The 14,141-nt window shown below is 37.6% G+C and overlaps 1 protein-coding gene across 1 annotated transcript; it reads right to left on the bottom strand.

The window, feature by feature from the left end:
* Positions 1–753: 753 nt before the first annotated feature.
* TLP7 (tubby like protein 7) lies at positions 754–6,247 on the bottom strand. Its single transcript, XM_010278682.3, has 4 exons — positions 5,752–6,247; positions 5,034–5,121; positions 2,368–2,497; positions 754–1,571 (listed from the first exon to the last, which is right to left on the bottom strand). The coding sequence occupies exons 1-4, from the start codon at positions 6,091–6,093 to the stop codon at positions 989–991; spliced, it is 1,143 nt and encodes a 380-aa protein (XP_010276984.1). The 5' UTR covers positions 6,094–6,247; the 3' UTR covers positions 754–988.
* Positions 6,248–14,141: the final 7,894 nt, after the last annotated feature.

The following is a 14,141-nucleotide window of genomic DNA, read 5'->3' as shown; positions in this document are numbered from 1 at the left end:
TTCAAAACCATGTAAATCAAGCCAAACTGGGGGCATAGATCATAGATGGTAGGTAAGGTACTCAATCTCCAATTCTCCACTCTCCAGAGTCCAGATTGACATGGTTGGGCTCCGCTTGACATTAAATATTCAGTTCTAGAATTCCAACTTGATATGAAGATACAGAAATACCCCAAGTTAGAATAAACTTCTGTGTTCTTTCCAACTTTTCTTGTTCATGAATCATGATGAAGGATAGCAGTGTCTTTGCACTGCCTTGATTAATTGGAGACTGGAGAATGCCCATTGCCCCATTTCACAAAAATATGTTATTTTAGCTTAGAAAATGGTAACCATGGGTATGGCAGAAAATATAGTGTGGGACACTGGAACATCTGCTTTTCTTTGGTAAGATAACAGATGCTTTTCTGAGGCTTGAAATTGGCCACTTATTAAAAGCTGGTTGGATCATGGGCAAGCTGTTGTTCATTCACATTCTCGCTTTGCCTAGTGTGAAAAGGAGTCCCTAAGATATTTTTTTGAGAGAGATGAGATGCTGAGAATTTGTCCATTGCCCCCACCTTTTCCTTTTGTTTCATTCGGAAGTTGGTCATCCATGGTCTCCACCACTACCCTAGTGTCTGGGCCATCCATTGTACGTATATTTCAGCTCAATATGTGGGAGCCTTAGATTAGTTACTAGAAATGTGAAACAAGATTAGGTGCAGGCTTGCAGCACATCTTAATCTTGGTTATTGATCAATTAGGTGCTTGCTTGCAATTGAATTGCAGAGTCAAGTATTACTGAGCCAAGCTCCATAATATTCTTACAGTTGCAGCATTTACAATGTGCTTGTTGCACGGATGCTAATCAGAGAGATGGAGATAACAATTTAACATAGTAAAAAAGAAAAAAAGGGGGGGGGGGGGGGGGGGGGAGGGAGAAGAAACAAATATTAAAACAACATCCACAGGCTGCTGCTGGAATCAACAACCAGAATACATTATGTCACTCACAGGCAAGCTTAGTACCAAAGCTGGTGAGGCAGATGGCAAATGCCTGGAAGGCAGACAAGGGCTGCCTATAATCCATGGTGAATATGTCATCGCCTACCTTCCCAAATTGAAGAAGTACAGTCTCCTCGTCCCCTTTCCCTCCTGGTTGGCTTGGGTCAACCGCTGCAACCAGCTGAAAGTTTTTCACTGAAGCAACTGTCACCCGCCCATGGAAATTAAGACACCAGCATTGCAAGTGTTCGTGCCACCTAGGAGCCTTGTTTCTCAGAATCATGCACCCTGCATTGGTGGTGGAAGCTTCTGTTGTCTGTATCTCAGGGGTCTTCTGAGGTTCATCAAGGGCAATTTCATTTGTTAATGGGCACCTTAATGAGCAGAGCATCCTTCTTGGTCCTCTTGATTTTAACAGGTTGAACTTGTAGGAAACCTGCCCAATCTCAAAGTTGCCAGCTGGAACCTGGGGACTGATCTGCTTACTTGCAAATCGGCGGCTTGCTCTACTGCTTGAAGGCTTTGCACCATCATATGGTGGCTGGCTGTCATAGATGGTAAATTTGGTGCCAAGGAAATCCGAGCTGCAACATAATATGGAACTTAAGAACGGATTTAAATTGAGATTCTCTTGGGAAAGTAGATTCGTATGCAATGTGTTAACCAGACATGGCAAGGACACAGCTGGACAAGGTGTCGGATACAAAATTTACACCATAACATCTGACATGACACAGCACCCTTGTACAGGTGTCCTGTTATTATACAGTGCGGGTTTTTTTTTGAAACTTAATGGCAAGTAAACAGAGATTGGCAAAGGACTTGGACGAATACTTAAAGGTTATTATCCTAGTCAAGGTTGTACTTTTGCCAAAAAATCTCTCACTATCAGATCAGGAGGTGTCTATTAGATATCAAACAAAATACAGAAGACAATTTGCAACCAACATGACAATACTTTAACTTGCAATCTGAAGCATTTTAATTATAAAATATGTTCTGAAAAACAAAATTTAAGACTTTTGCGAAAAAAAAAATCTATCATTATTAGAGTTTGAGTATACAGAAGAGACTAGTTTTTTTTTTCTCATTTTATGTTTTTTCAAGGAGACTAATTAACTTCTGAAACTCGATGCATTATATTATTAGAAATCAATACTTGGAAATTAATTGGTTGACGAACACCCAAAGAAGGTATTTTAGATCTTGGATTAAGAAAACATCTACTCTTTGTTTGCTATAATAAAGAAAACAAATATACTTTCTTGAAAATGACTTGGGTCACTCTGATTTTGCTAAAAATACAAGGACTTTAAACTCAAAATGTTGACAGCTAGTGCACTAAAGCAAAACCAAAAACAAGTTACCAATATGAATTACCTCAGTTTCCCAACATAAGCATTGCTTCCTTGGGAAAGGTCGTCGGCATCAAGAGAAATGATATATTCAGTGTGAGCACCCCGCCTATATCTCCTTGCCGCTAAGAGAAATTTTCCCTTGTCCATGAATGCTGCAACCACCACTCAAGTAAGTGAAAGTTTCAAGTACTTAAATTAGGCCAATCAACAGAAAGCAATCACAAAGCAAATCATCATTATTATCTGGGTGAAGAAAATTGAACAATCCAAAAGTCAGAATGAAATAGTAACTCAACAATCTAAATTGTTCAACTGGAGTCTAGTCAAGGGAACCCTGAGGTATATTCAATAGCTAACCTATTTTATGTATATCACAATCTTAAAGATAAAAGATAAAAAAAAAAGACTAACCTATTATAGGTATATCAGAATATTCAGCTTCAAAATGGTGTATAAAGCCATAAAGGCTCATTTAGATACATTTCATAACTAGATAACCTACTTCATTAGATTAGGAGGGGAAATAGCCCTGCTCCAGAACAAAACAACTAATAAAAACCTTCATTTCTCTCCTTCCAATTGTAAGAAAGGCCTGGTGATACTCCCTATGTCTGCTTTATAAAAAAAAAAATAATAAAACACTTCCATTAAATCTAAAGTGATGCTTTAGAATTGAGAAATCTATTAAACTTTAGTCATAAGAAAATAAAAAACACCCAAAAACTTGTTGGCGCCTATAATTGGTAATGAAAATATATAACATTAACATGCTTCTTCAAAGTTTCAGAAAGGTGTTCAAACTTTCCTTCATGAGCTTGGAATGGATAAACATATGGTTGACATAACAATGAATCCCCATATATTGAGAATAGAGTCATCTGGATGAACCAGATGAAGGATCATGGAATACTTATCAATAGGATCATTGAATATTATCTACAAAGATCTAGGAAAATGTGTACACTGTAGGGGACATTCATAATATGTGATCTTCAGAAACTGTTAAAATAAGCTATTAACCACCACCAAATTTACTGCAGAACAATTGATTGAAGATAATACATTTGGGTAACAAAGTTTGTAGTCCATGGTCTTCCTCTATGCATAAGTTGAAGATGCTTGAAAATATTCAAAAGAAGCATTAGAATCCTCATGTTTTAAAATTGAAGACAAAAGTCCCCGATAAAACTTTTTCAACTCTCTTGAAGGCATAAATGCACAGAATAAAAATAATAGGTTGTTTCTTTAGAAAGCGAACAATGTAGATCATATTTCTAGGTGCACTCAATCTGCTTCCGTGTTGGGCTTGAGAGGGGTACAAATTCAGTTAAACAAATTGAAGAGGGGTACATCAGGCAGACCTCTTAAAAATTTGAAAATTTTGACAACACAGCACTTGCCCAATTTGCACCCCTAGGGCTGAATTCTAAGGATATGAATTAACATCCACTTGTCATAGGAACATGGAAGGCAAGAAGAAGATTCAACTTTCTTCTGAGGTGGAAAGTAATGTTGTCACTAGACATGCCTTACAAATTTCCTATAAAACCATACCCTACACTATCACAGATTCACTATCTAGCACGCAAATGCTTTCCCAAAGCGTAGTTCCCTGTTCCCTGTCAAAAATGTATAACTCGTTTAAGATGGCACATCTTTAAATCTAACATATTTCTGCTATCTGCATCCCAAGACTCTCCCTTGTACAACCTGTAGGCACTAGGTAGGATCCATGATAGCTAAGCATGCCAGATACTCATAGGGTGCTGAAAAATGCTTCTTTGGATTTTTTTTTTTTTTTGAAGAATAATAAGGTTGATAAGAAGAAGAAATGTTGAAGAAAGACAAGTTGAGAATATTACTTTTGATCAATGACATAAAGTGAGAATATATGAGATGCTAATAAAAAGATAACATTCCAAACTTGAATCATCATCAACACCATCCAAGCCTTATCCCAACTCTATGGGTTGACTACATGAATCCTGTTTCGCCATTCCATTCTGTTTAATGTCATTCCAAACTTGAATAATATGAATAATTTTTCCGCATTATGGATTTTCTTTGATAGGGCCTCCAAAAAGAAGAGGATGTCTCATTTGTTTTGCTTCTAGCCTAAAAGCTATAAGATCTCGTTTTCATATTTGAGCAAATATGAACTTCTACTGCATCCTCCGCATGATTTCTGTCTCTTCTCCAATGAAAGAAGGGACTACTGAACCTGAGAAGGGAAGAAGCAACTAAAAGAAGCTTCATAAGGAGAACTAAAGCCATTACCTTAGAAATCCTGATCAGGTTCAAAACTCAGAAGCAGATAGACTCAATAGCATGGAGAATTGGCTCTACCTTTTTAGGAAAATAGAATTATCATACAAATGCACATATAAGAAATACCATTAAAATGTTCAAGTCACATTTTCTTTTCACTTGTTCAAAGAAATCATAAAGATTTCACCACACACAGATCTTAGATGAGTAATAGTTATGTCCCACTAATGAAAAGGCATGGAAAAGTCAATTTAAAGGATCTACAAAAGTCAAATTTGTCATTTTGTAACTTAGTCTTCCTAAATTAAATGTGAAGTTTTATTCAATTCCAACTGCTTGAGCTGCAAGGTGTTCACACAAATAGAAGAAAATTCTGATGAAAGGCCATATATTGAGAAGTATTAATCAGTGTCTACTTACTCTGGGTCAGACCAAGATAGAGATAAAATGTGGAGGTCTTCTTGTTTCGCTTGATAAAACATTGAAGGGGAGCATCTCGCGGCCCCGGCTGCATTTAACATCAAGTAATAACACATCAACCACATAATCAAAAGCTTCTCCATTCGCTTAATTAAATTAAAAAAGATGATAAAAGTTCACAATAAATATTTAGAGACCTAATCAACACCCAGGAAGCAAGTCTACAAATTCCATTATGCCATTAAAAGGAGCGCCAACACCCAAGATCAAAACAGCAGACCTAATAAGCAACAAAAATGCATATCTAAGTTTCCTAACTTTGTGCCTTCGCTCAATTCCCAAAAGTGAAATCAAGAACACAAGGTTCAAAATTTAGAACCTTAATGGAAACACTGAACCTTGCACAGTGTGTATGGAAACCAATTACATGGAGATTGGTTCTGATTCTTCTGAAAGAGGCAAAACCCAAAACATTCAGAAAAACCAACTAAAGTAGAAGACCAATTAGACCATCAAAGGCGCAGAAAGCAAAAGCAAACTACAAAACTTAAGGAAAAGAAGGAAGTAACACAAATCAACCGAACGATTTTGCAAACTGATCAACCTAAGGACATCGACTAAAACGCCCTCACTCTACCAGATCCAACCGAACCACAAGGACAACTAAAAATAAGACAAGGGGAAAGAACTAAGAAGGAAAAAAAAAAAGGAAATAAACCTGTTTAAGGGAAGAGGGGAAAGTAATCTTCCCACACTGTAGAGGAGACCTAACGATGCCTCTGGTAACGCCCCTCCACCTCTTACAGACGCAAGCACAGGCGACAACGTTCTTCCGGAGCGGCCACCGGTCTTCGCTGGACTCGACTCGCTGGATGATCTCACTGAGAAGCTCAGGGAACATCTTAGACCAGCAATCCTCATCAACTTGTTCGATCTCCTCATCTGCCTCGCCATGGCCGTCTGTATGCCGTTTCTGTGCTTCAACTTCATCAGAGTTCGACAGATTAAAGGACTGTTTGGTTGTATTCCTTCGGGAGAGAAATGCTTTTCTAAGAGACATCTTGGTTATGCTTCTTCTCTTCTTCTGTTTCAGAGAGAGAGAGATTTGATAGTTGAGTTAAAAGAAAGGAAGAACGAGAGAAAAGAAGAATGAGAGTGGTGGGGGGCGGAGAGGGAAGAAGACGAGGACGCGGAGAAAAATCGGAAAAAAAAAAAAAAATAGTATAAAACCTTTTTTCTTTTTATTTTTAAATTTTAATTGTTTATTAATTTGTGTTTGAATTTCAAGACAAGTTGTTTACCAGATTTACGTCTTTGTCACTTTGACCCGGTCTAATCTACACAACTTAAAAAAGGGCGGTATCTTCCCTGTTAATGCCTCTCACAACAGATTTGCTCCTCCTTAATTAGACCATGACTTGACCAAACTACCCCTGCCCCAGTTCTCTTTTTTCTCTTTGTGTGTGGGTGTGTGAAATTTGGAACGTGTGCATTCCTGAGTCCTGACCCGACCCACTTTTTAAGATGATCCTAACTGAACGTGGATCCGGCTAGGAAGATTTTCTCTGTTTCAGCTTTTCGCATCTCATTTGTCAAATTAATTAATGATCCAGACCCAACCCAAGACGGCTAATACCCTCCCTAATTGGGTGGACCCATATTTGATCCGGATCACATATGGATCCTTTGACTAAACTAGTACTACTGAGGTGAATTTTTAGATGTGCCATTTTAATACTTGAATTTTTAAAAATACATAATTAAGTTTTAACTTTATGTTTAAAAAATGTTATGGTGAAGGGTAAATTTACAAATATGCCATATTTTGAGTCATTTTTCACTATATTCATCTTTGTTAGCAAATTAATCTCACCCCACTCTGTAAATTGGGGTTAGTCTCACTTTTGGACACTTCTTTGTCTTATCTGCTGGTTTGCATCCCAAAGTTAAAAGGCAGAAGAAATATGAAACAGTGAAAGAAAAAGGAGAACTGAAACATGGGCATTTTTTGTAATTGTACTCTCAATATATAATGTTAATTCATGGAAGTTCAAGTACTAAAATAGCACATTCAAAAATTCATACCCAAAACACAAGTACATATATACAATTTACCCCCTTAATTTTGGGATACATTTACAGCCCTATCGATGAACAATTGACCCATGATCCTTTAGGTCCTTTTTGACTGTATTCATGGTTTAAATGGTGTAACAGTCAGTGAACCAGTTCAACCATGTCGGTGAGCTCTCTGCATTCTGGTTTAAACCTTAAGCTAACTCCTTGTTCAAGCACATCTACAGCAATCATGTCTCAAGCTAACACCAGTTAACTTTCAGTGTTTTCATGGAGAGTTGGTTCAAAGTGTGAATGAATCCAGAAAAACATGGACCACTAGTGCTTTGGAGTTTGGAAATCACAGAGAGCTTGCTTGTTTTGCACTGATTTACAGCACTAGAATCTAGGTTAGAATGTGAACAGATTCAAGGTTTATTGTATCTGATTCCAAGTGTTAGATCAAATATCATCAATATTGGGGTTTGCTTTCTAATTTAGAATATTCGCATCTTTTTTTATTGAGCCTGTCATTTTTCATTGCATCTTTCCAAGTTGATAAAATTAAAAACAATGGTGATGAGATTGAGGTCTTTTTCTCTTTGTTTTATGCATACAAAACAAGTCTCCGTTTGTTTCGAGGTTTGAAATATATGAGCTCTTTTTAACATGGTTCAAAGTATCAATATGTGTTGGTTTTCAGAATCACAAACATGCAAAATATTAGGGCTGTTTACGGGTTGGGTTGGGTCGGCTTATTGAGGTATTTCCAATTGACCCGACTTGGTTGGGTTACCTTAACTTGAAACCGAAACCGATCCAGTGTTGAGCAAAATTGACCTAGTCGGTTTGAATCAGGTTGGGTCGGTTTCGGCTCTAAGTTCAACCATGCCCCTCGTGTGCCTGTGTGGTGCAAGTTTGGGTTGTCAGTTTGAGAATTTATTCTCGTTCGAAGTGAAGACGGCAAAAAGAAGACAATTTGATAAGCATCTGGGATTAGAGATTAATTTCACCACGAAAACTAAAATCATGAATTTCAAACATTATATCAACTTGTATGCACTGCACAAAGGATTATGAACAACTAAACAAAGTATACAATAACATACTTCTTTAGCTAAGTCGGTCAGTTCGGGTCGGTTTATGATGTTTTACAACCCAAAATCGACCGATGCTAAAGATAACCCGGCCGACTTGGGTTGGGTCGGTCCGGGTTGGGCCTTCTTATGAACAGCCCTACTAAATACCATGGTTTAGGACATACAGTAATGTGCAATGCTTAATACCATCTTTAGAGATGACCATATTCAAAGCTTGACACTTGAAACGATTTTTATCCATAAGGCTGTGTTTGGTTGCAGTGTAATTTTAATTGCACTGGTACAAATGTATGGGAGTGAAAATGAAAAAAATATATATAAATTCTCATTTAGTTTTGTTTTGGGTTTTGCTTTATTCTGCTTCATGTCTTAATTTATTTCATTTGTGATGCAATCAAATAAAATAAACTAAAATTTGAAACAAAAATAGGTCAGAATTTACACTCAAATCATTTGTACTGCTACAGTTTTGCATCAGTACAAATTTATTTACATTGCAACCAAACTTTGAAACATTGTATCATATAATTTGCAATTTTTACGTATTATGCATATCAATACTTTGAAACATTGCCCTTTTATTAGGGGTGCAATTTGAGCAGGCTCGGGCTCGGGCTCGGTGTAAAATCTTAAAAACCGATACCCGACTTGCACCCCTACGTTTTATGATGAAAAATTAGCTTTTCCTGGCTGGCTGGATGTAGAGTTAGTAGGAGAGAAAATCTTAAGAGTTCAAACATTTAGTCAAGAGAAACAAATGCAGTCAAATATAGTGTTTTGAATTGAAAACCAGTTAAGCTACAAGATGAAATGAAATTTAAGCATGTAAAAGAAACTGTACCATACTGTTATCAAGGTGCCAACTGGCTCAACTGGTGGGGCATCTAGCTGGTTGTTAGGATCCCAACTTGGGTCGGGTTGGATTGGGAATTTATTAAATTTTTAATGAACCTGAACCCAATGTAGTTAAAATTCTTCAAATCGGGCAATCTGATTTGCAGCACTATTTATTGTAGTAGAAAGAATGCCTTGATATGATTCAGTTTGTGTGTAAGAAAATTCTTTTTCTTTCTTCTTTCTCAAATAAGAGTCTATTAGTTTTGAAATTTACATAGTGGTAATTATAGCTGTAGAATGGGCTCAAACTCAAATCCTCAAAGGCTCAAGCATATGAAAAGGGACCCTGTGGCAAATGGACCTTCAACAACATTAGCCATTAATTCAAAGAAGTTTTCATGGGGCCCAAGCATGGGGAAAGTGGGGTGGCTTAGGCCCCCACCAAAACTAAAACTGTAAATCTCCAAGGTAAACCCAACTAATTCTCTCTCTCTCTTTTTCTGTACCACATGGCTAATAATTGAGAAAATGAGGTAAAAACAACTTCCCACCTAAAGATATTAATAGCAGCATTGTTCAGAGGTGGGAAAGATATGGAGATTTACATCTTGAGACTCTACACATTTAGGGACTACACTCAAACGAAATATGGGAGTTACTCTGCACCTAACAGATGTCCCCTGATTCAATGGATTCATCACTTCAATAGAATAAAACATTATCTACCCTTCATAAGCCTTGCTTAGATGAAAGATATCTACATTAAACTTATATATAATCAATTTGGATCCACATGATCTAATTCATGAATCTGATGATTATTCAACTAATCCTGTAGCTTTATTGTGTGCCCTGTCCATTTGCACCACACCTTTACCAGCAGCAGCATCTCCTCCATTATTACCTAAATTCCCATAATGAGTGCTCTTCAGAGTCATGATAGACATCTTCCTTTGGCTCCTTTCTCCTTTTTTTTCAATAGCCCATTTGCTTTTGTGGGGATCCTTCCCCAATTCTATATATATATATATATAACTTGGTTCATTGGGTAACACCAATTAAATTTTCTGTTCTTTTCTTTGATTATTAAAACAAATACATTGAGCATTCTAGGACCAACACCAATTAACATGGTTTTACAAATTAGAACTTAAGTTAATAGAATGCAAGTTGGGAAATTTTCACTTACAAAATATGTTTTATTGACAAAGTATTATGTTTAGTAATATTTCATTAACAAAGTTAGCTTCAAAGGGAAAGAACATCAATGTAAGCGTCTCCTACTTTACTTTTTCCCTCCTAATCTTAATTAAAGAAGAAAGCACAAGGTCAAAGTAATTATTTACTTGCAAAATAATCATGGCCACTGTCTTTTCATAAAGGAGGTGCCATCTTGGCAAAGTAGACTACATCTACATGTTAATATTGAATCCTCTCAATGATGCAAGTTGGGTACTCGATTTGAAGAATTTACACCCATTAAAAATTAACAAATCCTCAATTTGAGCTCACCCAAGTTTCACCCATTCCTTGGAAGGTGTGGGGATCCAACATTAGAGTTAGGATCTACAACTTAATATCTCTTTCTCTTACATTAATTAATGTGGTATTAAACAGTAATACCTTTCCATTTGTTAAACAGTCACAAATCTTCACTTTTCAGATGATCAAAATACCCATGTGAAATCACATGTTCTGTCTATAACTTGGAAATAGCAAGCCATACTCTCTTGCAGTCTAGAATAGAAAGAAGTAGATAGCCCATTGGTTTACTGGTTGGAATCACTTATCATGGCTGTTAATTAAAAGGCTTCTAGGGAAATAAAAAAGAAGCAATAGTAGACTCTAGGTAAAGATGCAAATGTATTTTATTGTGAAAGAAGTGAAAATATTTTGATCTTTTCAACCTTTTATCATTTTAAGTAAAAGGTGGGTTTTTAATGTTCTTGAAGTCAAGTAGGTTGATGAAGAACAATTGACAAAAGGAAGGTTCTAATGATGGTATTATACTATATTCTAAAATGCATTATTCTCTTCAGATTCCCCATATTGTTTCCAATCCTTACAGAATTTTGAGATTTTTTATTGAATTTTAAAAAATAAGAAATTAAATAAAACTATTTAAGCACGGGGTTCCTTGTAAGCAAAAATTCTGTAAATGTTCTGAAAGCATGGGAATCCAATTGCACCTTGGGAACATCTCTCCATAAACTTAATATACATGTACAGGAGATATTGAATGTAATACGGGAATCTTTTTAACACCAGCCCATGCATCGTATAGGTCCCTTTCTGTCGTGTTGTTTACTTAAAAGTAGGGATCGCCACGAGCTGAGTTCTTCATGTGTTATTCGAGCTTAAATAGCTATATATATATATATAATAAAATATAAAATTACAGAAAATAAGATATAATAAAAATATTATATATAATATTTTATTTTTATATATAATAATAACTAATTATTATAATTCTTAATTTTTAAATATCAAATAAAAAATATTTTTTATATATTATTTTTTCTCAAATCAAACTTGACCTTAATCAAACTCAAACTTTTGAATTTTTGACTCGAACCTCTTACTATTCGAATCGGCTAGAATCCACCTTAAAAGCTATTTCCATTCCTAATTGACACTCAACAACGTTAGAAGAATTGATTACCCTGCTAAAAGATAAAGACTGAAATTTCTATGGGAATCAGTGGATACTGGGCCAATCACACTCAGCTAAATCAGCACAATATATGGGCCCACATGTATGGATTCGAGGCTATGTATTGTGGTTGTCCTAGCATTACAAGTAGAATTACAGACACTTTGAGAACTCGGTTTCATTTAGTGCAAGGCCAGTTCAAACACCGTTCGTACGGGCCTTGCACTGACTGAAACCGAAACGCTAAAAAGACTAATATTTGAATCTTGGATGCTTTTGCTGCTCAAAGTTTTGTAGGGTCTAAATGGGGCTATAAGGTCAATAGATGTTTTCCTATTAATTCCTTGAGGGACCATGTGTTGGGAACTTGGGAGATCCTGATTCATGACATGCATTTTGTTGTGGTGAAGCCCTACACAATGTAGGATTGTTGATGATCCAGTAGCTGAGATGGTCACTCGGCCCTACTCCAAATATGAAGCACATAATCAAACCTGTGAATATACAGATTTTCCGTTCCGTGGTAAAGTTAATGGACCTCACTTGCACCTTGCTCCCTGTAACGAATAATATATAATACGGAGAAATAAAAAAGCCCATATTGATCATTTTAACGAGATCAAATCAGCCTCCCACAATGTTCTATAGTACATCCCCACCGTGTATTGAGAATATCTCCCGATGATGACATCGTCATTTCTGATATTATCATTAAGAGATGTTCTCAATACACGGCAAAAATGTACTGTGGGGAACTGATTTGAACTCCATTTTAATCTTACCCACTCCCTGATTAGATATTTGTTTAGCTTTGAAGTTTGAAGTACTACTTTGAATTAAAGATTCTCTACATGAAACACCCTCCAATTTGGGCCGCCTTACGTTGAGAATTCGTTAATTGTGAAGTGCCCAATCCAATGGCCCAGCCCAATAATGAAATATGTTTGAATCGGGTGCCCAATTTGCCCCGTACCCAAAACCCCATTGGCAAGCCAGTAAGCCGCACTTCTATTTATTCCTTTTCTTTGGAAATCATAATATTGGCACCCATCCTTTCTCTTTCATTCTTAATTTTGGCAGTTTACATTGGTGTTCCACATGCACATCTCAGCATGTGTTAGGCTGTGTTTGGTTGTAAAGCAAATAAATTTGCACCAATGTAAAACCATGACAGTGCTGATGAGGGTGGATTTGGCCCTCCAATGACGTTGTGGCACATGGCATCCCAAAACAGCTAGACAACACCCAAACGCCACCTAGGTGATGATTTGGAGTCCTAGATCGTAGTTCGTCTTCGTCCTGACCTGGCGACATGTCTTTACCACCAACCTAACGACTTCAACCACAACTTAGGCCGGCTAGGAGCACTTCGTCTAGGGCCAACCTGTAGCACCACGTCACTGACTGATGTGACCTCGATGAGAGGAGCGACCTCCCTCAAGGGCTTGCCGACCTGATTGAGGTCCAGGAGGTGACCTGTGAGTTGTGCTCGCCAACAAATTTGGTATGCATATCCCGACACTCCCAAGTTTCTTGAAAGTTGGCCCACATACCAAGTGTTCCGGAGGATGGCCAACATGTGTGGCGGTTACCTTCGGGGATCTCGGACCGGTTAGGCGACCTCCCGGAAATCTCGGATGCGGTGTGTGAAGCCCACGCAAAACAAAGCCTACATAAAGGCACCAACCCCAATGACACAAAAAGGTATGTGCGATTACTTGCATTCAAGCTCTCTAGCATTGAAACTTTAACTCGCAACCACAATACTGACTTAAGCATCGAAGCGACCTACTTGGCAACAGGCGTCCAAGCTGCCCTACAGCTAGGAGCATCCATATCGTGCATCATCAATTGACGCCATCTATGGGAAACGCTACAAGAAGCTAAGTTCTCACCTTCTAAAAGGCTAAGTCCTCATCTTCCATAAAACTAAAGATCTCACCTTTTAGAAATTAAAGTTCTCACTTTCTAATTTCCATTTTTATGAACTCAAAGGAACTTTTGAGCAGCATCAACACGCAGAACGAATACCGATTACTGGGGGCAAAAACATCTATGATGAACCTAGAGAACTCCCCTGTGACAATCAAACAAGTTCAGGTCGAACTCAACATCCCCAGTGCCCTAGATAAATACCCCGCTACTGCATGTGAACGCCCCTCTCCCCGCGGTAGAGCCATCAACTGTTCCCGCCAGGATCCAAGTGCGGCACTTCCATGAGATGAAGCATAAATTTCTAAATGTATGGGAGCAGCTCGATGTATGCATGTCAATACAGAATAGGCAATAGAAGAACGACCTTAACAACCAGCAATCTGGCGATAGGCACCTTGAAGTAAGGCTGTACCCCCAGGTCGAGCCAGTCATGGTTCCCGCAGAAAGTTGATGGCCAACAGATTAAGTAGCTTTGCCAACTTTATTTCACCCCAGATAAGCCTCACCAATCCTCTTCGCGAGGTA

The sequence above is a fragment of the Nelumbo nucifera genome, chromosome 1 (assembly GCF_055504915.1).
Source record: "Nelumbo nucifera cultivar China Antique chromosome 1, China Antique-T2T, whole genome shotgun sequence".
In the NCBI taxonomy this organism is placed as follows: Eukaryota; Viridiplantae; Streptophyta; class Magnoliopsida; order Proteales; family Nelumbonaceae; genus Nelumbo; species Nelumbo nucifera.
Note: the sequence above shows the minus strand (reverse complement) of the source record. Positions and strands in the feature narration are given on the sequence as shown.